This window comes from Lingula anatina, chromosome 8 (assembly GCF_051362555.1).
Source record: "Lingula anatina isolate TDL-2025a chromosome 8, LinAna3.0, whole genome shotgun sequence".
Classification (NCBI taxonomy): Eukaryota; Metazoa; Brachiopoda; class Lingulata; order Lingulida; family Lingulidae; genus Lingula; species Lingula anatina.
The window spans coordinates 7,583,745-7,597,380 of NC_141774.1; the positions used below are offsets into that span (position 1 = coordinate 7,583,745).

Consider the following 13,636-nt stretch of genomic DNA (forward strand, 5'->3'; position numbering starts at 1 on the left):
TTCCAAACTTTGGGTGCATATATCATAAATGCCCTTTCACCGTAAAATTTACCAGCTTTTTTCTCTAAGACACTGTGTTCTAAAAGTAAATGACTAAAAGTTGAGGACCTGGTAACTCTTCCATGCAAGTTTTGATTTGCTTGGTTAATTTTTGAACCCTTAATATTTTGTGGAAAACATATGTTGGTTTTTAATCCCAATTTGAACGTGATTAATGATGATATAATTAAAATTCATGAAATGACAACACTTTCTTTTTACCTCAATTCTTGACCAAGGGCGCATGAAGACATGCAATCCACATATTGGAATGGCCATATGGCCAGTTAAGCACGGACTCGGGCTGTATAAAAATCAGGCTAGCAGGTTATACGCTTTCTCCTGGCGTTTAGCAGAATACAAATAATCCTTGTACGAGTGCATCAGAAACAAGAGTAGGTGCGTCATACAGTTAACCTGAATGCATGCACTCTTGGAGAGTTAGATCGATCTATGTAGAACTATGGTTATATTGAGAATGTGCCCTAACCTTGTGTCTCCACTTACATGTATGAGCCTTATTTGGGCGGCCTTTGGCGACTGCTGGTCGACCTAAAATACTTGGATATATTCTGGTTCTATGTTTATATTTTTCAGTTCTAACTCAGTAAGACAATTAAACGCATCTCCAAATAATAAATGTACCTCAATTAGTAATGGATTTATTATTATTTTTTTCTTTTTTCATTTGCAAACTGCAGTATCTGCATGTACTGATAAGGAGTCGGATGGTCACTGTTGTCCTTATAAGAAGGATGGGCAGGCCCCGAAGAAATGTTGTATTTTGTTCCTGTGTTGAGGTAGCTAGTTGGCCATTTATGAAGCAGCAGACATGGCATATTTAGTTAAACATACTGTAAGCATTTTATTTTTATCAGTTTACATAACGAGGTGTGTAGGCTTGTAATGTCAAGTTAATTTGAGTCCTAGAGCAAGTTGTCATTTGTCAGTTATTTTCCGTCACAGGATTACGAGGGTTGATTGATAAGTAGTGAGCCTCGCGTGGAAGGGATTAAGCAGGGATATCCCTTTTCAGCCCTTCTATTCCCTGACTATTTTAAGGTGTGTAGCCGAAGTTTGGTGTCATTTGGTTAGTTTATGTCGACGAGGTAGCACTCTCAAATGAGCAAGGCAAGTGACTTTTGCAACATGCCCGTGCTCACAAATCTGTCATTGCCATGGCTGCAATCAACGAGTGTGGCTTTGAACTGATAGAACATCCACCTTATTCGCCTGATCTTGCTCCCTCTGACTATTATCTATTTTCCAAATTGAAAAAGACCATTTCAGGTACTCACTTTGTGTCAGATGATGACGTCATACGTGAATTGGAGGGGTCTCTGAACAGCCAAGAGAAGGGCTTCTATAAAAGTGGCAAAGAGGCTCTCAAAACTAGCTGGCAAAGTGTATAGATACTCAAGGAGACTATGTTGAAAAATAAAGAAAAATACTTGTAAAATGTGTACCCCTTCTATATGAGGCTCACTACTTATCAATCAACCCTCGTAAGTATGGTCGTCAATGTTTTCAGCTGTTATCAGTGATCTCACTAGAGCGAATTTCAACCCAACTTATTTCACTATATAATTACACGCACGTGAGCGCATGCATACCCTCACACACATTACACAAATACGCGCATATGCATTCGCGCCTTCTCTCACTCCCTCGTATTCCTTATTCTTTTTCTCTCTCTAACACAAACACACAAATCCATTCTCTTTCTCTCTTCCTCCCTCTCGCTTCTCTCTCTCTTTCTCTCTCTCTCTCTCTCTCTCTCTCTCTGTTTCTCTTGCACACGCACGAGCGCGCGGGCGCACACACACACGCATATCGACTCTCTCTCTCTCTCACACACACACACACACACACACATACACACACGCACACACACACAGAAAGAAAAGAAAGGAAAGAAGATACTGTATAGTAAGAAGCTACAAGAGGCAATAATTGGCCTTATATGCTGTAAAATGTGTTACTTTACTCCCATTAGTTTACTTCAAAACGTGGCATGCATTAGCTTTTGACCGTGTACTAGAAATTGATGTCCAGCTCTTTTCTAAATTGTGCGGTAAATTGAATGTACTTTTACTAGAATAACATCATTTTAAATGATTAACCACGAATTATCTTATTTCGTTTCCCGAACAAACCAGCTGCTGTGTTATTTAAGGTATCATATCCGGCAATTTCCTGTCAAATAGCCTTTCCAAAAAAAAAATGAAAATAAAAATAAAAATAGCCGTTCCTCCTACTCGGTCGACCTGTCTAGTCAGCTGGGTTCGATGCTTTACACCGTTTCTGATTACATAATATAATTAGTTCTAAATGACTGGCTAGTGACTTAATTGGGCTGCAATGTCCATCTGTGTATTCCAGAAGAAAACACGAACGACATCGGTTGTTTTTATGTGAGGGGTTCTTTCGTTTTTTTTTTTAATTATTATTGGGAAAGATGAGCAACTGCCTTATCTGCATACACAGGAAATACGACTTTGGAACATTTCAAACTAACATGGTGTACCTTTAATGGATAAGATGTTATTGCCAAACGGCCTTGACAGCTCAATTAACCACACTGTAATATAATGGAATAATATATGCTGTAAAATGTGTTATTTTACTCCCATTAGTTTACTTCAAAACGTGGCATGCATTAGCTTTTGACCGTGAACTAGAAATTGGTACCTAGCTCTTTTCAAAATTGTGCAGTAAATTGAATGTACTTTTACTAGAATAACATCATTTTATATGATTAGCCACGAATCATCTTTATTCCGTTTCCCGGACAAACCAGCCGCTGTGTAATTTAAGGTATCATATCCGGCAATTTCCTGTCAAATCGCTTTTTCCTAAAACAAAATAAGTAAATAAATAAAAATAAAAATAGCCGTTTCTCCTACGCGGTCAATCTGTCCCTGATTACATAATGTAATTAGTTCTGAATGACTGGCTTGAAAGGACTGCAATGTCCATCTGTGCACTCCAGAAGAAAACACGACACCGGTTGTTTTTATGTGAGGGGTTCTTTCGTTTTATTATTATTATTATTATTATTATTATTATTATTATTATTATTATTATTATTGTATTGATGAGCAGCTGCCTTATCTGCATACACAGGAAATACGACTTTGGAACATTTCAAACTAACATGGTGTACCTTTAATGGATAAGATATTATTGCCAAACGGCCTTGACAGCTCAATTAACCTCACTGTAATATAGTGGAATAGTACGATATTCCTTTATTCATGATGATGGACTTGTACGTCTGTGACGTTTTGTACTTTATTTTTGTTGACGAACATTTTGCATTATTCATATTCAATGCAAGAAAAATATTTTCTTTTTTTTTTTTTTTTTTAATATACCGCTGTCGGTTCCATTTTTTGTTGGAAGGGAAATACAACCTTCATCTTTTTAACATTTATTATTCACAACATTCTTTTGAAAAAAATCAAACAAACAAGCAAACATCTTTTGGATTTCACGACTTTTATTTTCATTATCGTGAATCACATCTCAAAACTTCGGGATTCATTACGCGTCATGCTTAATGCCAGCAGGCAGAAATCACTACTTAGGACAGTCTGCGCTGGAGCCGCAAATCCAGTTTGCCTTGTCCACGAGCAGTGGGGCACCTGGTGGACAGACACACTCACGCCAGCATATCCGGAAGCAGGCCGGATGCCCGGGATTTTTGCAAGTGCGGGCGCATGCCAAATCGCAATCGCTTGTGGTTTTGACTAAATTCCCTGGGCATTCTGGAAAGGAGAGTAATGGAATGGAATGTAATCCGAACACACTGGATTAAATGGGGAAGAGGGGTTAATTGAGTTCTTGTGATGAAAAAAAAATAAAGATGCGTTTTAAAAGGAATGGGGATTAATAACGACCAGATATTCTGCCACAAAAACAGTAACTTGGGGTTGAAATCTATAAAGGCAAAACAAAAAACGTTTTACGCTGAAATATAACGTGCAGCAATTGCTAACCGTGTTATATATATGAACCCATTTTTTATTTCATAAAACAAGTTATTTTAGATTTTACCTCCATTTTCCGATATAGGAAAGATGATGAAATTGGCATTGGCGACGACAGCCACGACCAGCAGCATGAAAACTGTATACATCTGCATCCTGATGGAAAACAATAGCATGTGAGTGTTGGTTCACTAAGTAACTGACTTTTATGCCGTTATTTTCATCGTGAACATAGTATTCTACGAGTTTTCCTTTTATCGCATGATTTGATTGATTCCTTAAACATTATGCTAATAGAAAATGTAACTAAGTCTGAAATATAATCAATTTCATTTATAAGGCATTTCTTTGTATGTAATCATAAATGTACGGTATAACCATATAAGCTGATGTTAATCTTTATCTTTGGGGAAACAGAAAATGCCTTAATAAAATGCGAGGATAATAGATGTGGTTATGATATTTAGAGATTATATGAAAGAAAGTACACTAGTACATTATATAAAGCAATATTGTAGAAAATGAGAAAACTTCAAAGTAACTCTAACCTTCATTTACTCTAATTTGAAGGCATATTTAAGTAATATATAATGTACATTTCAGTATTCTACAATGTATAGGGGTATATAAATTATCTAACTGTTAAACTGTAATAGTTGTTTTTCTTGTAAATATATTTTTCTAATAATTAGATTTTAAAGAAATTTCGTATTTAGTTTAAAATAAATATATATTTAAGAAAAATAAGGAAATGCATAATCGATGTTATTAAAATTAAAAAAAAAAAGCTTGCAAATCCTGCCATGTACATTGTTTTAGAGAAACTTCCGTATTCGTCATCCTATTTGGAGGATGAGAGTCTAAATGTTGTAATACATCCTTTACATATCTTTGTTTGACAGTTTAAAAGATGAATTACCTTTAAATCAACTGTGAATCCTCCCTGTAGCAGCAATGTCTTCTAAAGGCAGCTTCTGTATTTTGATCAGCGCACTGACCTTTATATACATTTACCGTAAACAGCATTTTTAAATAGCCGGAGACATCCCATTACTGGCTTCAAAAGTGCATTATGTACTCTTCTGCCCAAAATTATTCCATTAAGTTAAGGGGTATCCCATTTCGTTTTCACATCCTATGTAATTGACGTAGTGTAATTGACAAAAAATAATTGGTTGTTTTATTGGCAACAATTTCCTCGACAACTCACGTGTCTGTCAAAAAATTGTCATAGACTGGGTTCCCATGCCTAGATCGATCCAACAGGACCGATCCATCTCCAAGGGGCTTCTCGCTAAATGTCTTTCAGCTTAATTTAAGCGGCTTAAATGTCTGGCACGCGTACTGAAGCTGCTAAACGATAAGTAATTACTCCCTAGCCGCCTCGGTAGGCGTGGCAGATATCTAAGCCGCTTAAATTGAGAGTTATTAGCGAGAATCCCCTAGGAGATAGAACGATCCACAGGTAGTGCTACAGGGTCTGGGAATGGTCACATAGGCACAATAATTGAAATTATAATTATAAAAACACTCAGAGAGCATATGCCTCAGACAAATACCAGACAAATAAGTAAATAATAGTTAACTGATAATTAATTAATTAACCACCAAAGTCCGGTCATTTTTTAAAGTTATATTATTCTTTTTCCGACCTACTGGTATCCTAAAATTTGACCAAAATTCATACATAACTCTTTGACTTTGGCTGCTAATGAACTAGCAAGAAGACAGACAATTAAACAGAGATGAAAATATAACCTCCTTGGCGGAAGTAATAGCAGGGTCTTAGACTCGGTTCCCTTAACCCTATCGTACTAGCAGGATCGATCTTACTCTGAGGGGATTCTCGTCTTAAATGTGTCACGCCACTGAAGCTTCTAAAGGGTATTTAACTATCGTTCATGCATTAAATAACTAAATGCAATTTAGCGAGAAACTCCAGAACTCGCTGGGAGGACAACTGCCCACAGTAACGCCAGCCTCCGGCCCTGCAATAATAATGATGATAATTATTATTTTTTATTTTATTTTATTATTATTATTATTTTATTATTATTTTTTTAATATGATATATTGAGCTGTACCCCGGTAAATGTTAAATAAGACACATTTGTAAGCTTCCTGCACTGGGCTTAATATAAACACAGATACAAAAACATAATATAGTGTATTTTATATCCGGTATACCCACCATTCTAACATATGCCTAGCGCGTATAGTAGATCAATATAGCACCTGTTTGTTGTCCATTAGCAGCGATAAGAGCCCCACATTGACGTTGTAGCCACGAGGTCAGTAAGTGACCCGGTGGCCTGAGCACAACATGTTACGTTAGATAAAAACATGTTTACTGTGCATGCAGGTAACTCCAGGTAGGTCAAATCATGTCACTTATAACTTTCCACTTACTCCTTGCTTTAATCGCAACTGTGCGTGTCCGATTCAGTGCATTAAGGCTGTCGTACGTAACAACGCAGAAAAAAAGTAAGTGTTTCTTTTTTTTCTCTTCTTCGTCTCTTTTATTCGTTTATAGTCTGAAATCATAGTATATGCCTGTATTACATCACAGTTATAACAGTAAACAGATTGCGTGTTTACCTTAAGGGCTAAATCCGACGACATATTTAATCTGTTAAGGCCGTTAATGAAGGGAGGGGAGGGGTGAAGGGAAACGCCTGCTCTCTACCTCCTACACACACACACACACACACTTCGGCTTGATACAAATACATAGACACAGTATCTATCAGTATTTCATTCATCTTTTTTTCCCGAACAAAGGGACTCTTCTGGAATGTGTGGGGAGAAAAACAAGTTTTGTTTATTATGAACGTGCGTGCCCTCTGTGTTATGTGCACAAGCGACTGTTTTGATATACGCAGTAAACGTTCTCGCGTCAAATGTTTCCATTGTGGGACCTAGAATTTCCCCACGAACATTTCTTAAAGGGCATCCTATAGGGCATTGTCGGGTTCTACGTGACTCATACAGGCTGATGCCGATGGAAACGAGGCCTAACTTGTTTACACACACGTGATGCAGTCAAGCACGTGATGGAACGTGAGGGGGTCGGAAGAATAGCCTTAAGTCTTACTGCGCCTGATTGTCTAGGAGGAGATATAATTTGTAATATTTTATTGACTGAGACAACAATCTCGAGAAGTCTTACGTTTGATTGAAACTTTGTTTTCGTGTAGATAATTTAATTCGGTAGTCATATATTCGATGTGTGTAGGTGATACATTTTATACATGTACATACACATGTATATAAAACACATGCATCTCGTCACCAAATTGTCAAATTGTCAAATAAGTGGGTCGGTCATATTTGATCCGCGATTCTGTAAGTCTGCGGATCGACTTTGGTTGTGAATGCGGCCATAGTGGGCGACATATATGGCTCTATAACTCGAAAGCATCGCAAATAGCGACCGCACGCAAGCACAGCGATCAATCGCTATTTGCGATGGCGACTGCACCCACCTGCTTACTCGAAGCTTAAGCAACGCAGCGCAATTATAGCCTCAATCGCTACTAAAATTTGATTGCCGCATAAAGTGAAGACGTCATAACTAATAGCTAATCAAGAGTTTGTTTTTATTTAAAGGAATATCACAATTAGAAATGATGATATTTGAACAAGGCCTATTTGCCACCAATAGAATGTCAAACACAATTCAATAAGCGAAGCACACGTGTTTGGACTGACACAATTACTGATCATTGGTGAGTAGTGTTCAGTCTCACAATAACAGTCACCGCATGATCGAATGCTTTGTTTCTGTTTTTTTTTCCTTTTGTGTAGAAAATAAAACTTTTTAACTTAGGCTTATTATTAATATACTACACAGATGAACTATATTAATCAGAAAAAATATAAAATGATGTATGAAATGTTAAATTTTGAATTTTGTTATGCATAATTAAACATGACTTTAGCGTTCTTCATGTGAAAATTTACTGCATTTTTATATCAGAGGTACCGAGTGACTCAATCTTTTATAAGCTTTCGTGCTTTGTGATATGCCATTATGACAAGCAACTCAAACTTGCCGTCATGTTTAATTACATGAACGTCACTATAAAACGACGAATTATGCATGCGCGAAGACCACTGCGACGGGATTTACTCTTCGCAAATAATAGCCTCGTAACTAAAGGTGGTATCGCTTTAAGGGCTCGGTCGCGATTTGTGATGCTTTCGAGTTATGGAATAGCGTCGAATCACCAAGATTGCGCTCGGTCGAAATGAGGAGAGGTGAGGATAGGCAATGGTACCCAACTACCCTCTCGAGGGGGGGGGGGGGGGGGTCTTCATGTCTGGCAGTGGCCCACATAAAGCATATCATGAATTAAGGTGGTTTAATGTGAGATTACGTGTCTTCAAGTGCGTCTTTAATTTAAATACAAGACAAAAGGGGTCGTATAGTTACTGGTCGTGATATTTTGCCATTATTCCAATAGCCTCTGCATCTTTTGTTCTCGAAACCCGCTGTATAATTGTGCGTGTCATTTTACACTGAACAGGCTCAGGCTAAATAAATTCTTTATGTAGGCTGTTAAGAATTTATTTGCATACCGGTACATAGCAGATGACTCTGTGGTAGTCAGAACAGTATAGTAGATCACTGTACTGTTTTCTCTAAATGTTACTGATATCTTATCGGATGTTGTTATATTTTCAGAGGCAGACATGGATGACAAATCCGACATAATTATACATCGTTCAAGGTCATATTCTGAAAAGCAACCAGGAAAGCCCAACACGGGTATTCAATCTGAAGCATTAAATGGAAATGACGCGAACGACTCGGATGTCAAAACTGTCAGCTGTGAGGAAAACACCGACAAAAACTGCGCCAATAGTCGCATCGGCAATGGATACAGGTACGATAATAACCACAGTGGCAACATCAACCTCAGCTTCGTCAGTGATTCCATGGACAGTGCAACTAATTTCACAAAGATACCCGAGGAAAATGTGAACAACAGCAACCATTACAGTGTCATCTCCAATTCTGTCTCCAACGATAATCACGTGAGCACTGAAAGTGGTGACGTCAGCAACAACAACGATGACGTTAACAGCAAAGCCCCTGATGGCGGGTGGGGCTGGCTGGTGGTTTTGGCCTCCTTCTTGTTACACGCTATCGTGGACGGGGTGTCTTTTTCCATGGGTATATTTTATGTGGTCTTTTTGGATACCTTTCAAGAGACAAAATCCAATACATCATGGATTGGTTCGATTTTGACGGCGGCAATGCACCTAATAGGTCGGTTCTGATCATAGTGGAATATCATATAATAATAATAAGAATAAGAATAAGAATAAGAATATAAGAAATTACCACGACAGAAAAGTGGACCAATAATATAAACTGGTGCATGTAGCGGTAATAATCTGTCTTAAAACTTTTTTGTTATGCTTAAAGGGATAATAACTCTTCGTATGAGACCTATATTTCACAATAAAAACCTTGTGAATAGCTCATAGAAATATAATATATTCTGTTTTACCACAAAAACAGCAGTTATAGCTTTTATTCTGATATTTGAACTTGTCTTCAGACCACGTGACCTCCATTGATGTCTATACTCTGTTAAAATCTCTTAAGAGATTTTAACAAAAAACCAAACTTTTTAGAAAAAAACCAGGGACTAACTTTGAATGTAAAAATTGATTCATTAACCATTGGTAAGTATGGGAAAATTGTTGTTTACTCCAGGAAAATTCATTTTTTTGGCCGAAACGAAGAGTTATTATTGCTTTAAGGTTTGTAGACGTGTTATAAATCGAACAGATAGAAACTGTTTCTGGCATAATTGAACCAGTGACGTAAGCATTTCTAGCAAATATGTCAGGAAAGCTTCATTTTGGGCTCATAAATAGTGGTTTTTATAGTATAAATGTTAAAAACCAATGTTTTTTAATTCATCACCGGAATTTAAAGTAACTTTCAGATTTTTCATTATTTTTAGCATTGCCGGCCGGCATGATGTGCGAGAGGTTTGGCTATAGAGTGGTCAGTATTTCCGGCAGCGTAATAGCAACAGTGGGGTTCGTCCTGAGCGCGTTTGCGCCCTCTATTTATGTGTTATATGTCACCCTCGGAGTTGTAGTAGGTAGGTGTATTTATTCACGGTTGGAATGCCAGGTATGCCGAAGATGGTATTGTGCTATATCTATTGTAATTAATTTTCAAAGGCTATTTAATTTCACCATATCTAATTTTTTACTTCAACAATGCCCATGTTTGGTTACATTAATAGTAATAACCACAGGTTTCAACATGTTTCCGGCTAAACAAAATTACATGCAGTTTTAGAATGCTTCAAATGTACCGGGTGAGTTAGCTTTTCATATATATATATATATATATATATATATATATATATAGAGAGAGAGAGAGAGAGAGAGAGAGAGAGAGTATATATATATATAGAGAGAGAGAGAAAGAGAGACTATCAGCGATTTTTTCCTTTATCACCACGGTGTATCCTATCCATAACAGTTGGGAAAAATTGCGATTTATGAACTTGTTTATGACTTCTGTATTTTTTCTAATGATGTGCGTAAAAGTCACCATTAGGCCTATACATGTACGTCTCCATTCGAGACAATGAGAAGTTACATTTAAAAACGGGTTTATAAAAGGTCGTGATTTTGACAATGCCTTTAAATTTGATGTACCTTGGCGATTAAGGAACATGTTGTTACATGTACCTATGAAATCTATATTTATTTTATAAATGTCAACTTTCAGTCAGAAATTATCTAAATGAATGAATTTGGTCTTGTTTTTACAGGAATAGGTTTTGGCCTAATGTTCTTCCCCAGTGTATGTGTATGCGTGCAGCTCTACTTTGATAAGAAGCGTTCCCTTGCTATGGGTATCTCAGTGTGTGGGACGGGCGTCGGGACTTTTGCCTTGGCGCCGTTTGTGCGCTGGCTGACAGACATAATTGGCTGGAAGTATACGATGGGGGTTCTAGCAGGGATCACTCTTACGGGCTCTTCTTTAGGAATGCTTTACAAGCCACTGCGAAAGCGTGAAGCTGACGAGAAGGCGGACGTCATGGAAATTCTTGAAGGAAAAGAGACGGAGCTCGAAGATAACGAATTGTCATTTGGAACAAAAATGGTTCATCTAAACGAAACAAATCAAGAGAGTAAAGTGGGGAATTTAACAACGTCGTTCACAAAAAAGACTGAAGATAATTCTTTAAAAAGCACAAACATATTTACAGGGTTAAAGCAAGAGGTTCCAGAACAATCGATATCTATTGAGAATGAGCGCATGGAGCATAAACAAATGGCAAAAATACACGCTGAAGAAAACACAGCGTCGTCTATCGACCATACTCTATCATCTGCCTTAAAAGAAAATAGCTCAGCATGCTGTGCCAAATGCTCCATAGATGGCGCCGTCGGTGCCATACATTGGTCGTTGCTACGAGACCCTGCATTCGTGGTTTGGCTTTCGTGTTACTTCATTTGTCAACTAGGAATCATAGTCCCCTTTACATTTATACCAGACAGTGCCATATCACGTAATATCGGTGCCCCTGAAGCTGCATTCCTAATATCCATCATAGGGATCGTAAATACCGTCACGCGTCTCGTCACCGGGATTGTTGCTGACCGGAAGTTTATTCGCCATCATCGTCTGCAGTTACTGGCTTTTTCCGTTTTCATTGGGGGAGTAGCACTAATTGTGAATCCATTTTGTAATACGTATGCAACATTGGCAGTGGACGTAGTGTTCACTGGGATATCTCTGGGTAAGTTTTTTATTAAAAGGCACACGATTGGCGGTAGACCTATTATCTTTGAAATTTCATTAAATTCCCGCAGTATCCCCTAAGCAAAATGAGGCAACGAATTCGCAGGGGTTTGCAAGATCCATTTTCTTACTGTTAATTTGCAGCCATATTGAAGCAAACTTGCTGTTAATTTGCAAGAAGGAATTGCAGTTTGCAGCAATATTGCAGCAAATTTGCTGCAAATTTGCTGTGAATTTGCAGCAGGCCTGATATTTTGCTAAGGGATATGTCAAGCACAGAAATTGCGCCCCAGTTTTAACAGCTAACCAAATATTTTAGACAATGCAACTTGCCTGTCTTAACCTACACTCACGTACTTCACAGGTTTGATATTAATAAAGTATATTGTTTATTTACAGACTAAAATCTGCACATGAAGTGTTTAACAAAATCTCTTTCCACGAATGGAATGCCAATTAATGGCTTTTACATGTAGATCTGGGACAGTGATATGTCTAACATGTATTAAAATATTTATTTGAAAATATTTAAATGATGTCCATTTTACACCTATAGGTTCATTTATATTACTGATGCCAGTGGTTTTACGTGATTTGTTTGGACTGGAGAAAATGAACTCGAGCATCGGATTTACATTGGTGATAGTGGGAATCTCGACGATGCTAGTGCCATTTTTAGGTAAATGTTAACAGTTTATGCGCCCTGTGTGGAAGAAAAAGGGGGTGGAGACTGGTGCATATATATATATATATATATATATATATATAGAGAGAGAGAGAGAGAGAGAGAGAGAGCGTTTCTTATAAGCACCAATTTCTTTCAAAATTTGCAAAAAAATTAAAGCCGTAAAGAAAAGTGTATGTCATGGTTGCAAAACGCAGTCGGTGCCGAAATACGGTGCGACATGCACATATACTGAGCCTATAGTCGAATTGCATTAGTTTGCCCCTAGAGAAGTCAAATAGAGTGAAACAGACTGGTAAACAGTGCTATAAAACTTTGTATTTGTTTAACTGTCTAGCAGTATAGCACTTAGATATAATTTTAATACCTACTTTTTTATTTTAATACCGTTTCTACACATCAACCTTTATGAACCACACGATCTGTACTACTGTTAAGATTTGAAACCAAATTTTGAATGACAATTTAAAGATTACTGTAAACTACTGATTTCGAATCTGATGATTTTTTTTATGTAGGCTGGTTGACTGATGTCACAGGATCATATGACATCACTTATTACGTCACTGGAGGGGCCCTCGTCATATGTAGTTTTGTTCAGGCGATGTTACGTCGTTTCCAAAAGAAAACTTATCACCCAAAATGCGCCGTTCCGGAAATGACAGAAGATACGAGACTTTGATGTATAATTACGCAACATCAACTGTGCGGCTATTATGAAAGTCCAAGGTCATGGTGTTACTGACAAATTGTTTATAGATCCACGTTTACAATATTCAGCAAAACACAATTGTTGCCCTTGTTGAGGGTATGCCTTGCCGCCTACAGGAAATAATTGCGGTACTAGCTACGTACTGTATATGTAGAAACATATATTAGATTTAGACACATGGCTTTTAACGAGCATACCCTAATCCCAATTGTATGTAACTTTGGTGACATTCGATGTTGTCTTTTCAATTTAATGGACATGTTTAACCTCTTTGCATATAATAGTGAATCATCGGATTTAAATGAGTACTTGTTTTAAATTTGAATATGAATGTTAATACGGATACCTTCACTTTTTTGTATTTTCGATACCATTAAACATGTAAGATGATGTATCTCGGAGGAAAAATCACTGATTTGACA

At 37.4% G+C, this 13,636-nt stretch overlaps 1 protein-coding gene and 1 long non-coding RNA gene across 3 annotated transcripts; one reads left to right on the forward strand and one right to left on the reverse strand.

Moving 5' to 3' along the window:
- Positions 1 to 3,523: 3,523 nt before the first annotated feature.
- On the reverse strand, positions 3,524 to 5,106 carry LOC147760285 (uncharacterized). Its single transcript, XR_015330856.1, has 3 exons — positions 4,951 to 5,106; positions 4,099 to 4,187; positions 3,524 to 3,809 (listed from the first exon to the last, which is right to left on the reverse strand). It is a non-coding gene; the product is annotated as an uncharacterized LOC147760285 (long non-coding RNA).
- A 1,106-nt stretch (positions 5,107 to 6,212) lies between these two features.
- On the forward strand, positions 6,213 to 13,606 carry LOC106169688 (monocarboxylate transporter 12). 2 transcript variants are annotated; one of them, XM_086994405.1, is made up of 6 exons: positions 6,213 to 6,403; positions 8,719 to 9,306; positions 10,013 to 10,156; positions 10,841 to 11,815; positions 12,374 to 12,496; positions 13,021 to 13,606. In XM_086994405.1, the coding sequence occupies exons 1-6, from the start codon at positions 6,388 to 6,390 to the stop codon at positions 13,182 to 13,184; spliced, it is 2,010 nt and encodes a 669-aa protein (XP_086850531.1). In that variant the 5' UTR covers positions 6,213 to 6,387; the 3' UTR covers positions 13,185 to 13,606. The 2 variants fall into 2 exon arrangements, with proteins under 2 accessions (XP_086850531.1, XP_086850529.1); XM_086994403.1 differs by having other exon boundaries at positions 6,391 to 6,515.
- Positions 13,607 to 13,636: the final 30 nt, after the last annotated feature.